Source organism: Cuculus canorus, chromosome 2 (assembly GCF_017976375.1).
Source record: "Cuculus canorus isolate bCucCan1 chromosome 2, bCucCan1.pri, whole genome shotgun sequence".
Lineage (NCBI taxonomy): Eukaryota > Metazoa > Chordata > Aves > Cuculiformes > Cuculidae > Cuculus > Cuculus canorus.
The window spans coordinates 120,551,389-120,577,483 of NC_071402.1; the positions used below are offsets into that span (position 1 = coordinate 120,551,389).

At 44.9% G+C, this 26,095-nt stretch overlaps 1 protein-coding gene across 4 annotated transcripts; it reads right to left on the minus strand.

The window, feature by feature from the left end:
* On the minus strand, positions 1–24,026 carry NR1D2 (nuclear receptor subfamily 1 group D member 2). Of its 4 annotated transcripts, none has more exons than XM_054058729.1 (8): positions 23,778–24,026; positions 19,571–19,831; positions 17,858–17,946; positions 16,750–16,894; positions 14,556–15,172; positions 10,811–10,996; positions 6,821–7,031; positions 1–3,108 (listed from the first exon to the last, which is right to left on the minus strand). In XM_054058729.1, the coding sequence occupies exons 1-8, from the start codon at positions 23,791–23,793 to the stop codon at positions 2,912–2,914; spliced, it is 1,722 nt and encodes a 573-aa protein (XP_053914704.1). In that variant the 5' UTR covers positions 23,794–24,026; the 3' UTR covers positions 1–2,911. The 4 variants fall into 4 exon arrangements, with proteins under 4 accessions (XP_053914704.1, XP_053914703.1, XP_053914702.1 ...); XM_054058728.1 differs by lacking the exon at positions 23,778–24,026 and adding an exon at positions 23,133–23,272; XM_054058727.1 differs by lacking the exon at positions 23,778–24,026 and adding an exon at positions 23,103–23,213.
* Positions 24,027–26,095: the final 2,069 nt, after the last annotated feature.

A 26,095-nucleotide genomic window follows, 5' to 3' on the forward strand; every position in this document is an offset into this window, starting at 1 on the left:
AGAAACGCGGTTTAGCTTGCTGACATAATGCCCATATTTAATCTTTTAAAACAAGAACAAAATCAAGAAGAAAATAAAGAATAAAAATTTCATTTAAGTCATACAGTACATTAATCTTTCAGCAATGACCCAATCTACAGTACTCAAATGCCTGGCATGAAGTCTATTATCTCAGCGTTTAACAAGTGTATAACCAGTGACACAGTAAAGGAAGAGCTCACAATACACAGCTAACACGATGAGTTTAGATTTTCTTCTAGAAGTCCAGCTAAAGTTTGTAATATGTGGGTCACTTTTGAACTGTACTTTAATCAACTTTTCTGTTCAGTCAATCTGTTCGGGGCTTTTTTCTGTTATATGAGTTTTTCCATTATGTACAGGAAGATTATTTCAAATGAAATTGCACAAGTTAGAGTATCTATCTATAGGCATACATGGTCAATCTAACTAAAAATTTAATAAGCAGCAATTACTCAGTCCTGGTTATACATTCCTAAAGGCTTAATAATACAGTTCTAAGAAGAAAAAAAATAGAACAAAAAAATCCAAAACACAACAGAACACAGTTGTAGGGCGGCAATCTCTGTAAGAAGCCTCCTTCCCTCTCAAAACAACCAATGGTTAACCGGACTTTCCACATTTGAAATGGGGTCTACAAAGAAGCCATTTCAGCTCCTAAATAATACAAAACATGTGACTGCATCCTTTCTAGAGTCTGAATGGTTCAATGCGTAATTCGGTGAAGCTCTCAAACAAATACTGGTAGGATGCAGACTGTTAACAGAAATTAGGACAATATGCCCCAACAGCACATTTGGATAGCAAAACTGTAGGTATTAAGGGGCCATTATCCAGTGGTTAAAGTAGCTTGAAGCAGCAGGAGAGCTCTCCCTGCAGCAGCTGCAGAGGAGGAGAAAGGCCATGATTCTCAACCAAGGCAAAAAGCCAAATCTTCCCCAGCACCTACTCCCTCCTGTTCTTGGCCCCTCTGGACGGCACTCCTTACCACTTTCCAAGGGGAAATCCCTTGCCCAAAGGCGACCGGAGCCGTGGCAGGGCATGAGCCTCTCCTCATGCTCAGGAGCAGGCAGAGATCTGCCTCTGCTCCAGCTCCACAGCAGGCACAAGGGCTCCCCTTGACTCGATGCTGCTCAGGAGCCACTCCTGTACAGCAAGAGGATCTCTGCAGTCTGATGGCTTTCCGGCTCCCGGCCTCAGCTACCACATAAATCTAAATGCAGTAACAGAGAGGTTCTTCCCCTGCAGAGTAGTGTTATGAAACACTAGAGACCCAGAGGGCTACCTCTAAGCTAACTAAACACAAGGTTAATGGAGCATCTTCTTCCTGCATTATCATAACGTAAACAATTAATTAACACGACTGCTTTGACTTTCTCTCTTTTCTGGTGCCAGGTCCTGCTACAAATGGAGAAAACCCATAGAAAGCTGCATTCCTAGATGGAAACACAGCAGAATCTTAAGCCTTGAGGATCTGCTTTGTAATTTGCTACTGGCATAAACAACAAAAGAAGTCCCATTTGTTTGGTTGGTTTTTGTGGTGTTTTTTTATGAAAAAAATCCAGACCATCCAGTGCACCTTCTCTGCACATACACACACACACACACACACACACGCACATGCACAGACACCAATGGAGGGCTCCAGAAGAACAGGCATGGGAAACACAAAGCTCAGATTGTGAAAAGACATGGGGAATCTCACGTTTCTGTGTTCAATTCTCATTTAGCAACAAAGCAGCAAAATGATGTATTGCAAGAAAGAAATGGTCACAGAACACACATACAACCAAACGCAACCATGGATACATTTTTCCCATATTTTTTTCTTATAGAAGCTGTTACTCATCTGTTATTTTCATTCTGGCTGTGCTGAAGTTTTTTGAAAAGCATCTAGTGCTTCTTTAACCCTCATCAGAATGTTAAGAACCTCAGTGGCAATGAATGGACAATCAATCACATAAGTGCCACAACCAACCATCTCCACTAGAGATTCTCTATGAACCCATTCTGGAAGTTGACGCTGACTTTGCCCCTTTGGTGCCACTCTTTTTTTTTTTTTTTAAATTAACAAACACAGCATATTAATGCAAATTTGGTGTTTTCTAAAAATTAGAAATGCTCAGATAATTAGTTCAGCAATATGCAAAGTGCATCTATTTGGTTCTTTCCATAGATCACCTTCTGTTCTAAGTTTAAATTCCTTCACAGTTTAAAATATTGTGAAGAAATTATATGTATACTTTATGTATAGAACTATTTATATACATACACATATATACACACAACTCTGTACTTTATATAGCCATAAACACTCATTACTTAACTATTTATATTATATACACATGGCATGAACACACACTCAGTGAAGAATTGGTGCAGGCTGAAATCATTCCATGGGGTTTAATGGAATAACAACAGTGAAACCATGAGTGAGTTATCAAGAGACACAAACATACATCTATTAGATAAGTGAAAGACCAAATAAATCAGCTCTTCCATTTTCCTATTAGCGCAGGATTGTTCCCACCCCATTCCATGCTCTGTGTGCACATACACAGCTATTTTGCATTCAGTTTACATGAGAGGGCAGTGGTGGTTTCTTTTTTTTTTCCTAAGTGAAATTTCAGTCCATATTTACTGGGGCTCCTCACAACCTCTTCTGCAGAAGTGCAGCACAGCTGGGTCTGAATGCCTTGGAGGACTCTGAATGCTGTGCTGCAATTAGCTGAAAGCACCTGAAGCGTTATTGCATGGTTTATGGGACAGCTATCAATTGTTCACAGTCCGTGAACTCTCCCTCTCCAACAAGTAGTACAACTGTATAAATACATATTTTAGCACAAAACAGTTTAACACGAGGCAAGTCCAAATACAAATGAGACCTAAAGGCCTATGGGTGAACTTTAAAGGCTAAGAGTTCTTCAGAGTGCATGTTGTTTAAGGAACGCAAGTCAGGTAATTTCAAAAGAAGTTTTGTGAAAATAGAGGCTTCATTTGGGTGATTTTTCATGATTAAGGTCCTTAATGCACGGATTAGTGTTTCCTGAAGTGCCTCCACCGAATTGACATTTTCTATTCCAGAGCGATCTAAAAAGAAAAGGGGTAGGGAGGGCGAGGGGGAAAAAGAAAACAAAAAAACCATAAAGAGACTGAATAGATGTAATTTGCAACATAAAGCCACTGCACAAATCACTCACTAAATTAAAAAACACAAGAAAAACTATATATGTATGCCACAAGTTTCAAATCCACATACCAAGTGTCTTTCAAATATAGTTTAGTGTCAACTTTGCAAAGTATTAATCTCATTCTGAACTGGCAGCATTCAATCACCTTCAAGAAAACTCTGTTTAAGAACACGCCTGTTGTCCTTAGCGGAACCTAAGTAAACAGCCTAAAAGCATGAATTGTTAAGCAGAACATCTCACCTAATAACCACGCACAGCAGCTGTTCTTTCCAAGCTGTAGACTCTCTTCTTAAATGCTATGTAAACTCAGTAGGGCACATGCATATGCAAGTGATGGACATGAACAGAAACCTGCCTTGATGTGTACACGTACTTCAGCACTTTGCAGAACTAGGACACAGAATGACAGCAGCTTTCTAGAGTAGCACTGATTCAGACTGTACAGTCAGACTGGGAATCCCCTCCTTATGCTGCCAGTGTCAATCTAATCAGACTTCTCAGGTGAAACAAGTCTAGGAAGTCCTCCTGGACCACTCACTGTAGTTCCCTATCACTACGGGAAAAATGATTACAGAACCCACTTAGGAATCCATCTTAAAGCAGTTAATGTTTTTTATTCCTGTAGAAAGATTGCTCCAGAACTTTCTACTCTAACAATCAGAAACTTTGATTAGTATCAAATGATGTTTACTAACATGTATATTCCACTATTCTGTGAGGACTGTCCATTAGGTTTGACTGTTGCTTTCCAAGAAAGCACGAATAAGGAGAAGCCTGCCTGCCTTTATTCCTTAAACTAATATTTGCCGTCTGTTTCGCAAAACCTGAAGGTTTACTCTGCCCTTAGCAGGGATGATGACATTTGCACAGATCATGCCAGACAAGGTTTCTCCAGAGCTTTGCACCGTGACAATGGTACTCCCTTGCCTAGGAAGGCAGAGGAACGCAATCCAGTCTTTCCTAGCTGCCTCAGGTGCGTTACTATAGCCTTTCTCTTAAATCTTCTTTCCTCCCTTCTTCTTCTCAATCTACTTCCAATTGCTCCCAGTGGCCAGCCGAAGTTTTTTTAGTACCATCCCAATACAAGTGAATAGTAGAGGGCATGTATTTTGTATTCTTCTACCATAAGGCATCACCATCCTCAGTTAAAAAATTATCTGGTCTTGACCTGCACAAACTGCATTCTTTCAGCTTTGCCTCCACCTTGCTTCCTTCTTCCTCAGTGCCCATGACCTATCTTGCCATTTCCACCCCCCCCAATCTTCAACTTATAAAAGTTATTTCCACTGGCTTTTTTATAAAAAAAATTAAGCAACTTAAAGCTCTTTAAAAGCATCTCTAAATACTGCAGCATGGTATTTCATATTCTCGATCACTTAATCAGGATTCAACAGTCACTCCTGTCTGATTCTGGACCTAATATGTGTCTTGAATACTATCTTACTTTCCATGTTCTCCAAGTAATGTTCATTCTGAGATGAAGTCTTAATGACCTTATTCTTCCACCTTCATTCAGTTCTTCTTCCAGTTACAGCATCTTTTGCCTTTGCCTGCATCTCCATGTCATTCTATCTGATGCTGTTTCTCAACTCTTCCTTCTTCCTTAATTGACCTCCACCTTACGGGAAATGACTCTCTGGGTCACACTCCTCACTGAGAAGTGGGGTGCAGGGGATCCATCTTTCAAGATCTGTTTAGTCAAGAGATGCCCACAATCCTTCAGTTCTATAGGCACCTTCTTCTCCTGGCAAGTCCTCGCACTGTGAGCATCTTACCCAGGAGCTCTGTCAGTGGCACTTCTGTTCTGAGGTACCTGCTCAAGCATGAAGCTTTCTCACTTACTCACTTGTACAAGTAACAACAGCATAATTTCAAGTCAGATGCAAACTACAGAGAGAAAGTTGATCTGAAAACTCCTGGACTCACAGTGACCATCAAGGTCACTATCATGTCTGGAATATAGTGCAAATCTACATGTGGACCCAAACGCTAGAAGGCCAATGAAATTGTGCTTTATAGAGCTCTAAAAGCATTTTGAAGATGTTTCAAGAAGCTTGTGACCAGACTGCAGACAAGATTATAAGGCAGCTATAATGTCCAAAGCCATGATCTGAAAAATCCTTAGCAGCTGTGAGAAGCCTAAATACCTAACACCTCTTTTCTTTTTGTCCTGTTGCACAGCTCTGACATTACATGCTGTATATGTTACATGCCATCCCTAAGCCAAGCCCTACTGGGAGCTAGCAACAGCAGGGAGTAGTACTTAAAAGGCTGGGGGGCGGCTGGCTGTGTGCTAGCAGCACATTTAAAAGAACAGATACAGCCATTTACATTCAAAACAGGTGGTACAGACTGTGATAGTCCAGGGCCAAGCAGCTAAGCAAGCAAGAATAGCGGCTGTAGCCTTGTTATGACACCGCACAAGAAGAGAAGTCTAGTTCTCAGTTCTTATTGTAAAGGTTGCCTAAGTTCTCATCCATTTTTTTGAAAGATCAAATTTGTAAAGCAGTCTGCAAAAGCAACTAAAACCCCAAATTTCTCTTTGCTACCTAAACATTTTCTTTAACGGACTACAGTGCCACACTCCCCTCCTGCCATTCCTTCTCGTTTTTGAAGCCTGCAAACCCCGTACCACTCTCTGCTCATTACTACCACTTAAAAATTGAAAAGGCTGCAGCTGGTCCACCCTGTGCTATCACACGTCAGTAAGGCCAAGCACAAAACCATGAGACTGCACTGTCCTACTGTGCTTATAGAGGCTTCATACGCCTACAGGACCTGGGGTGCCCCTCCCTGAAAAGAAAGATGTGGGTCTAAGCCACTCATGAGGAAGAGATGCACTTGTTCAAGAAACAAGTGGCCCCCAAATGCTGGCTTGTATAAGAAGTGGGCACTACCAGCATTCCTACTAGCTACCTCTAGAGAGCTCCTTACCCACCAAGCGGGGATTCTGCATCTTGTATTCCAGGCATTATATGCAGGGCTAATGTGCCTAATTTGAGGCTTTAGATAATACTACAGAAGTAGGCGCTTAATCCTTCTTTGAATCTGGGCCAGGGTGTTCAGTATATCCAGGGACTGAAACAAGATATGGGGCTGGTGAAGATGTTAGTGGATTGGCAGATCTTTAGCGGTAAGAAGTCACGATGCAGATGAATAAGGCTTTCTTGCTGACACAGGCAGAGATCAAACTGTTGGATTTAGACTTAAGTAAGATACGCAATAGACTTCAATGACGATACTTGGAAGTAAAAATACCACCTTATCCCAAGACTTATGCTGTGTAAGTCAGGAGTAATTTCATTGATGCTGTCCTGCAAAACTTAAGAGTCAGACAAATAGCTTCTGAACAGCCATTGGCATCTATGAGATGTATTTTTGCATTCTATAGAAATTAGCAGGAAAATACAAACCTACTGCCACATTTTTCCAAAAGGCAAATATTAGAACGAACAAGTATGTAAAAAAGCAAATTACAGCCTGCTAGTAGCTTAAGACGTACTGAACTGCACTTAGACATGAAATAACAAGGCATACATTTTACAGAAATCTTTTAATAGAGAATCATATTCAAAATTTGGCAAAAGGGTAAGTTAACTTTCTTTCCTTACCAGCAGATACCAGAACAACCGCTGTAAATAAACTCATTTCCTCATCACTAAGCTGCAGGGCATTTAGTTTCTCACTAAATTCAAACATTGAGTTGAGCAGATCACCAGCTCCCATCGAATGCAAGTCATCCACACTGTACTTCTTTCCACTAAGGAAGGTGACAGTACGTTCCTTTGCATCAAACAAAGATGCAAACCGTACCATTAAAACCTGGTGGAAGAAAAAAAAGAAACAACAAACCTAGATAAGTACATGTGGATTTCTAGAACAAATAAAGAAAAAAATAAACCTTTTAACATCATTCAAACTATGTTATTAACTGCTGTACAAGCATTCTATACAGAAACTGTCAGCATGCTATTGAGCTGTAAAAAACAATGCAAGCTTTGGCCCAGGAGTCTCAGAGAAACAAACAAGTGAAAAAGTTAGCAAGTATTTGCAGGGGAGGGGCTATAGCACATGAAAGGGAGGAAAATGAAAATTTAAGCCTTAGACAGCTTGGGCCACAAAGACAATACCATTCATAAATATGCCAGTAACACAACTTGCTTAAGCCAATGAACAGCCAAAGGCATACAGAGCATTAAAAGAAATGTTTTCTTGGCCACATTTATGAGGAGCAAAATGAAAGTATCGAACCAGATTTTCGCTTGGTGTAAACTGGAGCAGCTCCTTTGAAACAATGCCGATTTACACCACCTGATGATCTGGCCCACTAGGCAATCTTTGGGACAGTACCATGCCGCATTGCTGCTCCCACAGGAACGTTAATGAGCTCTGGTAGAAAAGGAGCCACATGTACGGCCTTCAAAAGGCTAAGGAAGCAGGGCTTGAAACGGCACCTGGTCTGTAGCTGCAGCTGGGAATATCCCTTTGGTATAAGCATCTGGGCTGGAGCAGCTGACATGTGCTGAACTTACCCCTCTGGGCTGAAATTTCTCTTGTGGTTTCTCAGTCATATTGTGAAATGTTTCCCTCTGGAATGGCTTGTAAAGTTTCATTTGCTCATGTTCAACAATTTTATTTACATTTTCAAGGTTTAAGTTGCACACAACAGCCTTCTTATTTGGAGAGAATGAACCAACTGGCATTGGTTAAAACTTCAGACTTGCTGTAATCTCTTGCCGCCTCTTCTCACTCACCCTACATAACTGCATTAATTTAAACGTTTACTACAGATGAGAGAACCAGGTTTTCAGCAAAGACTTTGCCTTTGACAAGCTTAGAAAAGGCAGGTTCAAATAAAATGAAGATGTTTGAGAATTCAAACACTATTCATGCACATTACATGACCTGCTCCTAAATTTAACAGCCAAACCACATGCAGCAATCGTGATGGACACATGAGCACTACATATTATTCATCTTTGTCAAATGAGCTACATGTCCTTTGATGACATTAACTACAGAGTGCAAAAACCTAGGTGCAGAAGCCCTCCAAATACAACAAAAGGAGACAAAACGGTAGACAGACAAAGCTGCACTTGTGCATTAGCAGCGACCCATCAGGTGCTCAACAACTTCCTGGTTCAAAATAGTATTCCCGTTACAGAACTGGGCTTTAGAAACATGAACTTCAAATAAGCAACCACTAATATGCTGATATTCAAAACTGAAGCCCATGAAATTGTGTTTATTTATCCTAAGGCAAACACTTTGCTCATAGGCTTCGATGTCATCATCCTAACACAAGGAAAAACAGTTTAGACAATGGGATAGCACACGATTGATTCTTCCTGTTTCACTCCAAGCCAGACTTCTATTTGTGCATGCTGAGGACATATACCTGATCAACCCTAACACCTGACCACAACAATATAAGCACAAAATATCCTCCACAAAGGCAAGTGCTTGCTCACTTCTCCATCACCTGCAGCCAAATTACCGAGTCTGTGGAAAAACTGAGTCACTACCCCAACAAATCCAAGGGGCTTGTCAGCTCTACCGCCAGCTATATTTGGAGTGGGGGCTTGTAGAGGTGGGTGAGGGCTTGCTCAAATCCAGTTGAGTTCCATATTTTAGGCTTATTGCTGTTTCTGAGCTGACTCTCCTGCACTCCCAGTTCTAAGAGGGATTTTTAGTTTACGTGTGTGAATATATATATAGCTCTGCTGCTTCTGCACCTACACTGTCTCAATGCATTGTCTACCCCCAAATGAACAAGCACTCCTTGAATACCAGCTGCAGTAAGCACTGTGCCAAGACAGCCACACACTAGTGCTCAAGGGAGCCAAAACAGGCTCAGAGGCAGTACTTTTACTCAGGTTTTTCTACTAACATGCAGATGTTGTGATATCCTAGTTTAGGTTCCCAGAAGACAAAAATTACCTTGTATGCACCAGGCTTTCAAGATGCTTTTGCTTCTATTGCAGTGGTTTCACTAATCCTGTTGGGTTTTTTATCCACCGCTGCGCAGCATTTTTGGTTTTTTTTCCTGTTGCTAAGATGCCACATAGGCTTTTAACTACAGGCACCAGCTCACTAACAGAAATCATTAATGTTTCTTATAAATAAAGTCAATAGGGATAAGCATGCAGCCCTACATTATTATTAATTCCCCTGGATATGGAAACCTTCTTCTCAGCAGTGCTTGTAACTGGCAAAAAGGCATACGAATGAGGCTTGAGAAAAGCTTGAGGTGAAGAAAGGCCAAGACAAAACACTTTACTTGGCTTATGTTATAGTAACAGTTCAAGTCTTATTTTCCACCCTCCTTAAGGGCACTGGACAGTATACTACCTTGCAGAGGAAGAAACCAACACTTTTGTGTAATGTGAACAGAAACTTAAGAGGCTGTAGTTGTAAGTGAAGAGGCTGAAGTTGTAAGAAAATATAGCCCTTCACTACAGGACTTGCAGATGAATATTAAAAGGAAAAGAATAACAGTAAAAAATACACGACAGCAAAACAAAACCCGACATGCTCCAGGCACCAGGTCTTCCAGGGTAACTTGTACCTTCCAGCCCAACAATTATCCCATTTAGAACCAAGCTGTATAAATGTAGATGAAAGACCCAACATATTACATCAGAAACGTCTTCAGTTCAGGTAAAAATCCATCATTCCTCTTTGAAAGAATAAATCAAGTAAACATGAGCAAAAGCATCACCAACCCTGCTCTCCCCAGAAAAGCACAGTAATATTGAATTTATGGGACCTCTCAGGTCCTCTGGCCTTCTGTGTTTAAATTTCACATTTAGATACTTAAAAATGTGCATAGTCTCCAACAGACACAAGAGTCTGGAAGAGGAATTTATGGCTTAAATAAAGGACCCCTGGTAAAGGTCACTAATTATAAAACAGCAATGAGCTCTCTGGGATCATTACAAATTTAACACCAATAATTCACATATATGCCAAGCTTGCAAGGGGGTGAAGGACCTGGTGGGATTAGTCTAGAGTAAGTCAGGCTGCAGCTGGAACACGGTATCTACAGAGCTGTGGCAGTACATCCAGTTATTAGTGTTACTGCCTTGGAGATGGAGGCTTCAGCAACCCCCAGTTGCTACAAAAGGCTAGTGGTCACTGGTCAGGATGGACGCTCTGGCTTTGGCAGGGAGCACAGTGGCAGAAGAAAGCACACACAAACACAAATACATTCCTTTACAAAACTGGTAAGTCAATAGATAGCTTTCTAAACTACTCACTCTTCCAGATGCAGTCTGTTTCTCTCCAGGCTAACAAAAGGTAGCCACCAGATTAACTACTGCTATATAAAACCAAGTAACTCCTCATTAGTCATTTATTAATGCCCAGGAAAGAGGAAAAGGCCCTTTTAAGCTACTTGGAAGATGGACAGCTCACCAAGATTTGACCAAACAGAAGCACTGGACACCATTAGCTTAAGGAAAGCTCAGAGCTAGCACCCACAAACAAGCTAGTCTTGTCTGATACAACCCAGTTCTATTATTTTTTTTTTTTTTTGTTCTTAAGGGGGTCAGACTGATGCAGAGCTTCTCAGGTCCACAATATACAGACAGTGATCTCACCTCAAAGGTCCCAGCCTTCAGAAGATTAACCTGGTCATGTTGGGAAAGATCCCGGAAACCTGGGATGCGCTTGGCAAACTCCACCACTTCCTTTACCGCAGGGGTAAAACTCAGGGAAAACTCTTCCCAGACTTCATGGCCAGACTTGTTTGGGTCCACGTGGGGAGTCTTACTCATTGGGCAGACCTACATTTACAAAATATATACAGAAAATAACTTTTAAAGATATTATTTCAAATATCAACAAATACTTGAAAGAAGCAAGTTCACCCTTCAAGAAAACTTTGCAATAATAACACATAGAGAAAAAAAGATCAGCATTCCTCAGTGAAGTCCCAAAGCAACTGGATTTCCTCCCCACATTCTTTTTAAAACAAACAACAAAAATCTCATGATGGTTCATTACCAGTCTGCTTCTAAATCTGCTAACACTGGAAATGCCAGCATTGTTTGCAGCAAAAGACTTGTGAAAACCCAGGTTATGCTACTGTTCCCTGATGTCACTCATGCCTAACATCTGGATGTCTCTTACCTGTATTATCCCTGTAATCTCGTAATTAATCACAGTTTCACAACCAATCGATTGTAATCTCACAGTCACTACTACCTTCATTCTTACAGATCTTTCTTGTTCAGCAGGCAACTCAAGCGATTCAGTCAAGGTGACAATGGTGTCAACAGTACAGCAGAGAACAGAGTCTTGGTTTCCTGAGTCACAGGTTTACACCCTCATTACCAGAACAACCCTTCTCTCCTATGTGTTTGCTTTTATTTGCATCACTGAAGGAGGACGAAGGAACTGGTATTCCAGTTTTGCTCAGCCATAAGATAACAAAATGCTCTTTCTTTTATACAAACATACAGTGATTTTTTTTGTAGGAAAGCCTGAATCCCTTACAATGAGATCAGACATATCAGTCACGGCTGACTGCCAATAAATTCCCTCTGTTAAACCCAACCAGATGTTCTGAGATACCTGCAATTCTGCTTTCTAAAATTTACATCTTTTAATGAAGTTCAAACCTTTTAATATTTATTTGTTGTCATCATCAAGGATGAGAATTCCTTTAAGTATTCCTCACAAGTGTACTAAAATGTGTATGTAATCCTACCTAATGTCAGCAAAGCAAATAAAGAATAGTGGAACAGATTAGTAGTTTCCTCAGAGCTATGATGGTTTTGCAGGGCATCTTGAACCTGATAATTGCCTAGCAATTCTTTCCATGTAAAGTCCTAAGATCCATAGCAAGAATATACTCAACAGATATATGTATGTACATGTGTATATGTATTTGGCAACAGCTAGGGAAAACAAAACATAGATAGACAGACAGATAGACATTTCTGTTTGGATTTTTCTTTTTCCCCCAAGTATCAGTTACTAACTGGACAGCCAATATGCAGAAAGCTCTTCCCAAAAGCCAAGGAATAGAACTGCAGATTTCTTGGTTCAGCTGCGAATCACAGCATCATTTCTGTGGCTGAGGACAATGCCCAAAACCAAATTATTACTTGTGAGGTAGAGGGGGACTTTTTCCATAAACTGAAAATCATGAAATATTTTAGCAAAGGTCTACGAACACAACCAGAAGCACGGCAGACACTAACCACTGCTGTCTATGATACCACAATAGTTCACACAAGTATTGTTAAAAAATACAGTACTATGAAGGTACCAAATCTCTGATTCAGCTCCCCACTCTGAACTGGACACAAAAAGCACCTCAGCTTCTTATCCTGTGATGGTTTACCCTAACTCCTAAGCACTTGGTCCCACGGCCACACTGCCACTTTCTTCCCACTCAATGTATTATGTCTAAGCTCTCAAGAGACCTCTGCCCAAGAGTCACAGAATATCTCAATTTGAAAAAGGCCTACAAGAATCCGAGTCCAACTCCCTGCTCCTTCTAGGACTACCTACAACTAAACCACATGACTAAGAACATCCCAGACACTCCTTGAACTCTTGACAGGATTCTTATGGAAGCAGTTGTCAGCTTCTGCAGCCACTAGCTCTCTTTAGAGGAACCTCTTCAGGAACAACCTGTTCTGCTTTTCTGGTTGTGGGGGTATTGAGAAAAAAAAATCCAAACCCCTGAACATCTATCTCCGTACAGGTTCAGAGCCTAACTACGCTCCCTTACAGCTACTGGCTCATTGTGGTCACACTCTGCTCTCACTGAGTTCTCCGGCAAAAGCCCCATTCTGCCACGAATGCCAGAGAGGGGAACAGTGCATTGTTGGATTCAGTTTTGTTTTCTCATCATCAGCTGTGTCAAACCTCCCTGCAGCAGCTATGCACAGGTCAAAATGACTGGCTGCACCGCTGCAGTCAGCACCACTGCCCATACTGACAGGTTTAACCTCTGCTTCTTACGAGTGCCAAGAATGCCATTGTAGTGACTCCACATACTTTCTCTGCAAGAAAGAAAGGTTGGGAATGATTATTACTTGCCACGGTGTAGTGCCCAGACTCTGCAATTAAGGTCAAAGCCTGCTAGGGATGACATGGTCCACATATGCAGTAGTCAAATAAGGAAAACTGAGAACCAAACAGGAAAAAAAAAAAAAAAAAAACACAAAAAAGGAAATCCAGCCTCAAAACAAACAGCCTTTACGCTGTGGAGTCTTCCAGAGGCCTTCAAGAACATACGAAGAATCTTTACAAACTAGGAGGAAGAAAAACATAGGCAGCTTGAGTACTTCACAAAGGTCAGGGGCTCACACTTTGACAGGAGCACAGAATGAGAACAAGGATGTTATGTGCTCTTATCCCAGGCGGTTCCAGTGATAAAGAGAAGGACAATCTATTTTAAGGGGCTTACAGAACTGGTTGCCTGAATGGCAGAGACACAGCAGGTGCAAGGCAAACAGGAGGGACCTGTCAAGGAAAGGAGAAAAAAACCCCAAATCCATATGCAAAAAAAACAGGAAGCATCCTTGTTAAGAATTCAGTGAGAAAATACTCTAGCAAAGTCATCTAAGGTACCCAGAAGTGTGTTCAGTCTCACTTTTATAAGTACTACAGAACAGACCCTAATTTCTCTCAAGCAGCTTAGCTATGCATCTTCTTCCTGCCTCTGTTCAGATCTGAAGATATTCTAGGGAAGAAGGATGCATAGCCCATGGGTCCTGTAACAGAATGAGCCTATCCCAGTTAAAACCAAACCAAAATCAAACAAACCCCCTTTCCCCATCCAGCCCCCCACCCCAAAAACAAAAACCAGCCTACTCAGCAAGAGAGGTTTTAGAACACACTAGCAAGGCATGCAAACAGAGTGGATTAAAATTCTAGCCCTGAGGTTTCACCCCAGAAATTTGTTCTGAATACCTTTAAGGAAAATACAGCATATCTGACTGTGAAGATTATTTTAAACAGAAGCCTTCAAGAGGATCCAGTGAAGAAGGAACTTTATAAACTCCTAACACCTATTTTCATTTTTAAGGCAAGCCAGTTAAAAAGCCCAAGAGTTTTCTTTAACCAATGCTCTTTGACATTAGGCTACTTCTGGTTTGCTAAAAAACGAGCCAAGAAACCCCATCACTTGTATGATTTAAAATCCTCCGTGCAACTTGGGCCATTATTCTACTTCATCACAATTTGGCTATCAAATTCATGTCACTATGTTACATTTCAGCAGTTGTGCTAATTGTGTGCAGTTTTACCAACTAAACAGGCAGAGCTGGATCTCAATCATCACTAAGCTTTTCACTAAGTCAAATCAAACAATTGATAGCATTATACCAGATGCATTCTTCCTCCAGTGCTGCAAGGGTAAGCAGTATTCTTGTTTGGAGAAAAGCTGTCTTCTGGGATCCTATCACACAGTCGCTGAGTGTAACCACTGGTGAAGTTCATACAGTGGCTATTTGTGAAACACATGGCGTGCCCACTTGGATAATGCATTGTGCTTCTCCCTCTGTACTGTCCACCAAGGTGCTGCTCGCTTTCAGAGTACTGAGGACCACCAAGCCCACTAAGGCAGTGCTCACTGCTCAAGATGTACTGCTCAGTGTTGTTTGACACTCTCTCCCCACTCTGGGGCTGCATCATCTCTGCTGGGTTTTGCGACTGTTCTTGGTTGTACATGAAAGTGTCTTTGTGGGCCCTAGTGACCATACCAATCACTTCTTCCTTAGCCATGTCAGCACCAGGAGGGGAAGAAGGGCTTTTGATGGTTTCCCGCTCTTGTTTAGGCTTGGAGGAAAGGTCTTCTTGAGGTGCTTGATCTTGATGTTCTGTTAATGCTTCATTGGGTAAATGACTGCTGAACTGACTGTTCATCATGGTTTTCATGGCACTCTGCATTTCAATCAGCATCCTCTGTTTTTCACGTTTGGGAATACGGCCAAATCGAACAGCTACCAAGGAGGAGAAAGGAAAAAGAGTTGGGAAGAAAGAAAAAAAAAACCAGTCAATCCTGAAAGTGGCAGCACGCACACACACGGACTTACACACCTCAACCAAAACAAGAATTCAATTGCTTTCACCAATACTACAGCGGAAGTATTGCCACTGAACTCAAGGAGCTTCCTGGGCAAAGGACAGACATGATGTATATGCACTGTATGCTGTTACATACAAAGAGAAGGCAACTTTAAAGCACACGATCTCTATAGCCTTTTCCCCTTTTGCTACAAATTTGGCTATGGACTATAAACACAGTTGTGCGAGTTAATTGTCAGACTTTAAGATTGGATCAATTATATCAGTACAACTTTGTGAGCTGACAATTAGCTGAATTTAAACACAGTCCATGTTATATTTGAATAGAAGCCCTACAAGACAGCTCCTCATGGACCAATTATATGACTTGCCCAAAACAGTTAAGAGAACCAATACTGAATGAAGCTTACCTTGACAAATTTTTCCGATAACTTTGCCTCGACAGGGACATTTTCTGCTCACAATGGGATGGGCATCATTGAGGCAGCAGCACTTTTGACCCTGTTCTAGGGAATCTACAACTGCCTTTAACAATGCTGTCCAACCAAAGCCTTACCAGCATTTATAACCACTTTTGACTTCTGTAATTATAGTCATGCAGTAATCCGTCATTAATGTAACTAAATCTCTTTCATTAGAACAGGTGCAACCTTATGCACAAACAAGCGCCTGGGGGATGAAATAACTCCTATGCATGACAAGAACTCGGAACAATTATTTTAAATAAGTTTTAACACCCCACCCACTAAACAGCCCAAGATTCCTCGTTCTTGTGAAATAAACACCCAGAGAAAATTAAAAAGTGAAATACAAGGAAGACTTCTCGTTTGTGACAGTAAGTTGCAGGAGACTAATGAACTATACTTCCAGGATTACATTTTCAAAAAGTCAAAACAAGTGGAGAGCCAGCAAAGTGGTCACAGACACAGCCTGACACTACCTTTTCCTCCTTGACTTCCCCCTCCTTCCAAGAAAAAAAAGAAAAAGGAGCAGATATATGCTTGTCCCATGCATCCAAACCTACATCTTTAGAGTCTATTATGATTACTCAAAGGCTATCAGCTTTAGCAAAATTCCCTTTCATTATGAAAGCAACAGTAACAAAACAAAATAAAAAATAAAAAATAAAATTAAAAGAGAAAAAAAAATAACCTTGCTCAGGCTCAGGCAGGATACCGCTATAAATATTAACTCGTTAAAACAAAATTGGGATTCTCGTTACAACCATCCCCCTAACAGACCACTGCAGCATATCCCACTGCATTAACCTCCAGGGATGGGAGGACAGCTCTGCAGCCAGTATTACGTTACCAGTTCATGAGAGTCATGGAGTAAGAAAGGAAGCTGATCTAAATGCTCTCACACAGGGAACCCGTCCCTGACAACAGGGAGAGAAAACTTGTGTTTTCTGCCATTATGGCCCATAGCAATTGTTTTTAAGGTGGGCAGCAGATTCTTTCTCAGATGATCACTGCTGAGTACAGGAACGTACCATCTCTTGACATCCCAACAGACAAACATTTTTTGAAACGACACTGCTGGCATCTGTTCCTATTCATTCTCATTATAGAGCAGTTGTTATTCTTCAAGCACTTCTTATACTGGATGTTTTGCTGAATGCTTCTTCTGAAAAAACCCTGTAAAACAAACAAACAGAAAACCCCACAACTATTACTACAGCACACGTCAAATCCTCCTGCCAAGATTAACCACTCCACAAGCACAGAAAACTTCACTGCAACTCATCAGCTGCTTCAGAGCCACAAGCCCCGAGTGACTTTAAAGAACTTCCTGCTTCTCATGATTTACTTCCCCTTTGCATGTGATCTGTGTATAATGCACACTAGTTACAATTTCTAGCTACAGAAGATGCTAAGTTGTTCTCTGCATAGTCAGCACCTAAGAGCAAGATATCTTCAGTATTACCTCTGACACTGCACTGACAGTTTATAAGATATGCCCTCAATCTCTCAATAACATCAAGTGCAAAGATGAAAACAAAAATTGCATCTTCTGACTTCAACCTCCATAGTTTGGAAACAAAACCATCCTTTTTCACTATATGACCTTCAAAGCTGGTTCTTTCACATAACCCTTAAGCTCCTTAATTCCTTCACAAAAAGTGAAATTTGCATTCTTACAATATCAGAAAATACAGATCTACCCATCTGTGCACATGCAAGCACCCAGTTCTGGCTTTCCCCATGGTAAAGAATTGCTTTTGCAAAGCTGTTTTGTTCTGTGTCCCAGCCCAGGTGACAGCTCACACTCACTATCTCTTAATGCAATTAATATACACATGTCTTGCGTGATGACACTGTCCTTACCACCTTTGTCTCCAGTTCTTGTCCAGTCCTGCCTGACCTGGAGTGCACGGCAGAGAACAAGGGGACAGAACAAAAAGTACTGTGGAGTCTGGAAAATGCTATGCATGGCTAAGTGGTCTGCCTTTTCCAAGTTAAACACTGCCCAAAATGTCTCAGATTGAATTTAACAGAGAAACATGAAGATTTTTTTTCAGCAGTACCACCCCATTTTCCTTATGGGGTGGTGAACTTGAACATTTCACCAGCAGAAAGACGAGCAGAAATATAGCTCACCTTACAGCCTTCACAAGCATGAACACCATAATGAAATCCTGAAGCGACATCTCCACAGACTTTACAAAGAAGAACCATGCCATTAAATTCTAGAAGAGAAAAATCAAGGATATAGGAAACCAATGACAACTGCAGGAACATTTCCAGCTTCTAAAACCTGGACTAAAAGCAAAATATGTCAGGTGAGTTCAACATACAAAAAACAAGAATGTACAACACTGGCAACAAGAATGTACAAAAACCCTGAACAGTTCAGAAGGTACCAGTGCAGGGGTCAGGGGGGAGAGAAACACGAAGAACTCAACAGAATAGGGAGGAAGCACATGTTCACTAGACTTTCAATCACATTGGCATTGTATTCAACTGTAGAAACAGAAAGCCTGCTTACATTTATGTGCTTTTAAAAGGACCATTTAGTTAACTAGGCCACCAAAGCTCAGGCTCAATCTGTTTTTCCATCAGGACAAGCAAACCCATATAAAGGCTACAGTTTCCCAATACAGAATATCCACCTTTTCTTAAAAACAGAAATACTAAAGAACATTTCATTATATATTGCAATCAAGCCATAAACTCTACCTAGTTGATAACAGTTTAGGATTGTTAACTCAGCAACATTTACTTACGAAAAGACTGCTCATCTGAGTGCATATTAAGAATGGCAAGCCTGCACACTTGAATGTGAAAAGTATGCACCTTCTCAACCCTGTAAACATGCTTATGATTTTGGGTTAAGTTCTTCACCATCTAGTTTGCTTCACCTTCAGGAGCCTCTGCCCTGATATCAAAAACCTAGTTGCTAGTAAATTTTGAAGAGGAACTAAAGCTTCTTGCTAAGATATGAGGATAGGAAAACTTACGAAAAAAAAAGACAGATTTTTTTAAGGTAGAATTGCTAGATACTTATTCTAGCATCACAACAATTCAAAATTATAAACAATTCTGCCAATAAAAGAATTCAGCCTTCAAGACTAGCCTAAATTCCAGCTGAGTGTTTGTTGAAACACTCATTCCAGTACTTAGTTTGATTCCTGCCCTTCCAAAACTGCTCAAATATAGTTCTTCATTGTTAGTTCTTGTAGTTGTCTTTTCCAATTACCAAAAAAAAGTGTGAAGCAAGTAGCTGGAGCTACATTGTCAAATGGATTTTAAAAGGCTATCCTTTAGTCCCATGTTACAAGTACGTTGTTTTTACATCCACAAATTAAGATTTAGAATTAAAAAAAAGTCCCAGCTACAGCTATGTGAATATAATATAATGTTTTGGTAATGTATTTATTTTGTTCCTCAAAGAAATTTGGGAGGCAGGTGAAGGGGCAAGGGAGAAAGTATGAAAAACCAGAGAAACTAGGTTCGAAAGACAGCTCCATAAATAATCCTGAAGGCAATTTCTGATTACTATTACCTTTACTTCACAGTACCTTTTTAAACAAGTATTTGATATTTATTAAGATCAGTTTTACCTAGTGAAAATCTAAAGTAAAGCTGGACTATATTTATGGACCGTTTGACACTAGCATCAATGAGACCTCCGTCTATTAGCATTTGTGTGGCAATACCATATCTATTACCACACACATAATGCAAAACAAAAAAAATGGAGGCTTTAATATATGCCTTCAAAGGAAGCCACACAGAAGATGTGGTTGTAATATATGAGGTTGTAATTCATAAGGGGAAAACGGTGGTTAAGGGAACCAGCACCAAACATACTTGTGACTCCATTATGGCCTTTTGTCAAACCAGCAACACTCGACTGGTTTGTTTTAATAGTCTCCTCCAGTCGATCGCTCTTTGGTGCCCCATCAGAGCCCTCGCTGCTCCGGCCGTTGCAGCTGCTTTCTGAGGAAGAGCTGTTCGGAGAAGATGGTACAGGAGAAGAGGATGACTGGAAACCGCTGTCTGAGCTCTCGCTGTGACATGAGGCTGGGCTAGATGCCGAGCTTGAAGAGCTGATGTAAGCTATCACACCCCCTAAGGCAAGAAAAAAAGGCGGCATGTAGTGACATAACAAGCAAACATGCACCACTGCCATGTGAGCCACGCCGTGACCCAGCACCACCAGACCCAGCCATCACATGTTCCTGGGCGCACTCCTTTCTCTCCCTCCCTTAGGCTTGCCTCTCTCCGTTTGTTTTCAATGGCTGACCTCCCAATCTGCCCCATCCCCTTCTCCTATCTTATCAGCCTCCACTGATCCAGGTGGAGATGAGATAAAACAGCAGAACCAAAAGACAGAGCAACAAGCCGTGGTGCTGGCAGGACAAGGCAGCAGGGAGAGGGCATGGGGCAGCAGCAGGAGGGTTTCCCCAGCCACCCTCTGAGCAGAGTCAGTGCAAAGACAGGATCTTACAGTGCTATGGAGCCAGAATGCAAACAAGCTAGGTTAGGGACAGAAATAGGGCAGAGAGAAAGATTTCATGCAGGCTACGCGCCAGAGGCACAGAAAGGAAGGGCTAGGAGGTGCTCGCGATGCAGAGGGAAAGGGAGCAAGGGAAAGAAATAGCGCTGCAGCCTAGTTAGCCTACTGAACGCCATTTGTCCAACTGCAAGCCTTTGTAGCATTTCTAGCAGCAGCCAAATGCTGACTGCCAGGCTGCTATTTGCAAACAGTCTCTGTCCTGCCATGTTTTGCAATCTGACACACTCGAGAATCCCTCAGATGAAACAGCTTTTTGTCCTCAGGCTGACCTGGGAGCAGTTCTGGCTTTTTGCAGGCTCCTTTTTCTCGCTCATGAGCAAGAGAAATTGTTTCACTTCATTTAAGTTTGTCTTCAAGACTCAGCATTTCAAAAGTCAACACAAAAACAATTTCATATTTAACACAAAAATTTCAACAGTGAAAGCCATGCAAATGTTTAAATAAATTACTCAGCATCTTCTCTGGCTTATGCCTGTATTGCTCTGTAACGTTTCTTCACATACAACTCGGGACATTGCAGCAAGGAACTCCACACACCAGTAAGAATTAAAAACTTCTAAAGAGCTGTGCACTGGCTTCCATTGGAGGAAGAAAGCACTAGTGTCTGTAGGGTCCTTCGTCAACTGAGTGGCATGGCAGGTCGAGGCTACTGCCCCTTACATCAGCCATCGCCTTCTCTCAGTTAAAGGCTGTTACGCCTGTTAGACAGTGGTGTTATACAACTCTGGATATAACATTGCTTGCAAGTAGAAATTCTGACTTACAAATTTTGATTACTTGTATCACCTATAATGGTCCTCTTAACATTTCTGCACCAGCTTTACTGGCCCATTCCCTCTGTAATACTTACTTTTTTCTACCGAGGAAACTGCCACCAACACACCCTGAAATGCATACAGCTGAGGAGCCCCTGGCAGAGCGGCTGCAGAGCATAAGTCAGACCAAGAGGTCGTGTGACACGTGCACTACACGCAGACTGCTTCTCACGTTCCCAGGCACCAATGCCCCTACGCCCCACCACAGCAGTCATTCCCACATGGATTTTTTTTTTTTTAAGAAATCCTCCACAGAGCATAGTATGCATGCAGGATAAGGTTTTTGAGAAAGAAGGGTTGCACGGGGCACACAGGTTCTGCAAGAGCATGAGAAAGAGACACTGTCAAACACCCACGCCAGCGTAAGATACCGCCTGTTTGACAAAGGTCCGGTTATTCCCTGGTGCCGCACGTGTCTCTGCCAGGTCAAAGCTCACAGTCCACCTGGTTCAAGGGAGGCACCAACTTTCTCAGCAGGCGCCATCCTTATCTGCAAGGAGCAGAGCAGGACAAGCAAACACGGCCCTGGCAGGGAATTCCAGGTTTCTCCACACTGACACCTTACCCCGCTATCTTTAAACCCTGCCTCATAAAAAGAGATGTTCTTTTCCCTCAAGGGTAACACCAATGCCATAGGGGAGCACAGAAAAGCAAGGTTGCTTTTTTTTTTTACCCTATAGGGTTTTTCTATTCCTTGTCTTCTGGAAGTCTGAGAACCCCTAGATAGCTGGGCTGCTCTGTACCCTAGAGAGCTTAGCAGTCTTGCCTGTGTCACAGTCAAGACTGCTAATATTGTTGTTATTTTAGAAGTTAAATTTCCTCATGAGCCCTTTTTGTTTGATCTGCAGTTAAAAGTTGGATCTCACATACAGCACAGGGCAACAACCTGAAACAGAGAGCACAGACACAGTGATCGCTGCACACCCACGCACTTACAGCTCGGTGCTTTATAGAATAGGATCCCAATGCTCAGTGGATAAGGCAGCCCTGGGTCTATAAAACCAGTGTGGCTTTCCTTAGGGAACCTGATGCAGTTAGAAGTTGAATCTCACGTATAGCACAGGGCAACAACCTCAAACAGTCAGCAGAGACACTGATCTCTGCACGCCCGTGCACCCACTCCCTGGTGCCTTGCAGGAAAGATCCCTGATGCTTGGTGAAGGCAGCTCTGGGTCTGTAAACCAGTGGGGCTTTCCTTAGAGAACCTGGTGCAAGTAAAAGTTGAATCTCACATACAGCACAGGGCAACAACCTCAAACAGAGAACAGAAACACTGATCTCTGCGCACCCATGCACCCAGTCCCTGGTGCCTTGCAGAAAAGGTCCCTGATACTCAGTGAAGGCAGCTCTGGGTCTACAAACCAGTGGGGCTTTCCTTAAGGAGCACCAGTTAAAATTCGAATCTCACATACAGCACAGGGCAACAACCTCAAACGGAGAGCAGAGACAGTGTGATCCCTGCGCATCCATGCACCCACACCCTGGTGCCTTGCAGAAAGGACCCCGATGATCGTTGGATAAGGCAGCCCTGGGACCACAAACCAGTGGGGCTTTTCCTTAGGGAACTCGTTGCAGGTAAAAGTCAAATTCACATACAGCACAGGGCAACAGCCTCAAGCAAAGAGCAGAAACACTGTGATCCCTGCGCACCCATACACCCACATCCTGGTGCCTTGCAGAAAAGGACCACGACACTCAGTGGATAAGGCAGCCTTGGGAGTATAAACCAGTGGGCTTTCCTTAGGAAACCCGGTGCACGTAAAAGTTGAATCTCACATACAGCACAGGGCAACAACCTCTAACAGAGAGCAGAGACACTGTGGTCCCTGTGCACCCATGCACCCTGGTGTCTTGCAGAAAAGGACCTCAATGCTCGGTGAAGGAAGCCCTGGGACTATAAACCAGTGGGGTTTTGCTTAACGAACCCGGAGAGGGTGATAGGTTCCCAGCAGCCTGGTTTATCTCCCTAACTCAGAGTTAGGAGCACCCGCGGCCCTTCGGGACTTGCCGGGGGAGGTGACAGAGGACACGGACGAACCCGTCAGGTGCAGGCGTTCCATTCACACAGCGCTTTAGGAAACCGCAATCCCACCGCTGCGCGAGCCCACCGCCTCCCGGGCCCGGTGGATGCGGCAGGGGCTCCCCCCGATACCGCTCATCGCCCTCGTTCACCCAGCGGCGATCCCGTCACGCGGCGCTGCCCCCGGCCGCCCCCCCCCCCGTTACACAACACCGCCCCCGCCGCACCGGGCCGGGCCACGTGCGGGGCGCGCCGGCCGCACACGGGCCCCCCCCTTCACAGACACCGCGGGGGCGGGACCGCGGGGAGGGCGGGGCCTGCGGCGCCGCAGCGGCACCAGCACCGGCCCCCACGTGTCCCCGCCGCCGCCCCGAATGTAGGTCACCAAAACAGCGCCCGCCCGGCTCACGTGTCCGCGCCGCCCGCCGCCCCGCGCCGCCGCCCCGCCGCTATTATGCAAGGCGCGCGTCACCGCTCCGCGCGGCCAATGGGCGCGCGCGCCGCGCGGAACGTAAACACAGGGCGCACATGGCTCGCCCGGCGGGTCCATGTGAGGCGGCCCCGGCGGGGGCCCCGCGCACCAGTGGCGCCGCCGCTCTCCCCACCCCCCCTCCGCGCCCCGGCCGCGCGCGCCCCTCCGCGCCCCCCCCCCCGCTCGCTCACCCGCGCTGACTTCCATGGCGGCCTCGTCCCGCGGCGCTCCGCCGGACCCGGCTGGGCTGAGCTCGGCTCGGCGCGGCTCCGCTCGGCGTCTGCCCGGCTCCGTGCCCGCCGCAGCTCCTTACATGCGGGAGGAGGAGGCGCTGCCGCCTGTCAGAGCGCCGGCCGGCTCGCCCGGTCCCCGCCGCGGCGCCCTCCCCTTTACAACAAAAGGGATCGGGAGCCGCGCAGAGTGCGGCACCGCCGCCCCGCCCCGCCCCGCCCCAGCCGGGCCCGCCCCGCCCCCGGCCGCCCCCCCTCACCCAGTGACACACTTTTCCGCGCCGCCCGGGCCGCGGGGGCGGGAGCGCTCACGTGCGGCGGGCGCGTGCGGGCGGGGGGCACTGCGGCGGACCGCGGGTTTGCCGCGGCGGCGGGGGATGGCGCGGGCACTGCGGCGGCGGGGCTCGTACGAGCCGCCCGCAACAAGGGGGGAGGTCTGCGCGGAGCTCCGCGTACGAGCCCCCTGCAACGGGGCGAGGGGGTGGGGGGCTGCGCAGAGCTCTGCGCGCGGGGTGATTGCAGCGGTGGAGCGGGGTCTGCACGCGGCTCCGCGCACGAGCCGCCCGCACTGGGGTCTGCACGGAGCTCCGCGCGCGGGCTGCGAGCAACGGCCGAGCTCCACTTCGTGGCGTCGCCCCCCCCCCCACACACACACACACCGGTCTGTGCCGGGCACCCCCCACCCCGCAGACGCTGAAGTCACCTCCGCGGGGTTGGCCGCGCCGCCGCCGCTGCTGCAATCGGCGCGGTGCCCGCCCGCGGCTGCAGCGCAAGAACGCGGCCGCATGCAGCGCCCGGGGCACGGTGACGGGCGGCCGTGTCAGCATCCGCCCGCGGGCTGCTCCGGCCACCGAGCAGCCGGCAGGAAATGCCACCGCTCTGATTGCCGCAGCTTAATTAGTTGTCACATCATCACAACGTCTGACAGGTCCGAGGACGGGTGCTGCGTCTCCTGTCTAAGCTGCTCGTGTTCTCATTGCGCGGGGGAACCCGGGAGAGACCGTTCCCTGGCGCACACGTAGCTTAAAACAACGGGGGTCGATCTGCGGGCGCATCCTTGCCCCGAAGGGAGGAGGGATGCGCCCCCAGAGGACACACCTAGGTGGTAAAGCAGGGATGTCCCCACCGGGGAGGTCGCACCCTCCCCCATCCCCTGCTCCTAGAGGGGAACCCCCAGGGAAAACCCCCCCACCAGGACGATGAGGGCGGGGGTCGACAGAAAAAGGGTCTCCCTTAAGTGACCGCAGAGACCACGGGGAAGCCCTGTCCTTCCTCGGCCCGTGGGAATACAACCTTGCGGTGTATTTTGACCTCCGGGCTAAGCTGGAGATGCTGGGGTTAAACGAGGTTAACAGGCGCAGGTTAAAGGCAGCAAAATGCAGTTTACCGTCTCCTAATTTGGGCGAGTTTCCTCTCCTCTCAAATGAGGTAAATGGGTCACTTCGGGCAAGCTTCCTCGGTTCTCAAATAAGGCAAATGGATGAATTTGCCCATTTTTCTGCCCATGGTCCAGCAGCTGGGGGATATCCAGCTTTCTTTTGGCCCACAGGCAGCGTCCACCACCCTCTCCAGGACCTCCGTTCCCCATCCCCAATTTCCTACAGCAAAAGCTTCTTGTCCTCCTCACATTCCTAGTTCTCCTTCTCATACCAATTCCAAACCACATCTCCTAAGCTCTGCCGCGCTGCTCTCCGGCATAGCCCCTGCCTGCTCAGCTGGCTGCCAGGCAGTGGCAGCAGGGCATGGCCAGGTGTGCTGCACCGTGTCCTACCCTCCCCTCCCATCCTCAGGGCACCCGGGGCCTCTGTCCCGCTCCTCTGCTTGGCTGCTGGTCTTGGTGGACCAAGTGCAAATTTTATGCATTTAATTTTAGCCTAGCCCTGTCAAATCTCTCAGCAGCTGAAATTGGCCAACAATTCAAAGGAGAAACACGTAAATCACATTCTCTTAGGAAACCAAGCTGAACACCAGGAACAACAGCAGAGCAAGTTCTCTCTGTCCATGCATTCTGTGTCTCTAGGATTTTTGTCGTTGTTATTTTTTCAATTTTGGCAAAGCAGATGCTTGTGTAATGTCTACTAACCAGTGGGATACCAACCCTAGAAATTTACTGAGACTGCAAAAAAAAAAAACCTGCAGAAGAACTCAATTTCTTGCTGTTGGATAAATTGGGATACTTCAGGTGTCAGGTGGTGATAGAAGCACTCAGGGATGAGTATGCAGGCATTGGCTCTCAGACCAAAGGTCCACCTATCCTGCTGGCAGTCTTTGGTGCTCAA

Bases quoted from the DNA above. Each gene is read 5' to 3' on its own strand.
- NR1D2 (XM_009570326.2), bottom strand. From the start codon at position 19,892: ATGGCAGTGGTGCATGTTTGCTTGTTATGTCACTACATGCCGCCTTTT. The intron at 17,947-19,570 runs GTATGTTTGGTG...TTTCTCTTCTAG, and splicing joins AGGCCATAATGGAGTCACAA to AATTTAATGGCATGGTTCTT. The intron at 3,109-6,820 runs GTAAGGAAAGAA...TTTTCTTTTTAG, and splicing joins GGTTGTTCTGGTATCTGCTG to ATCGCTCTGGAATAGAAAAT.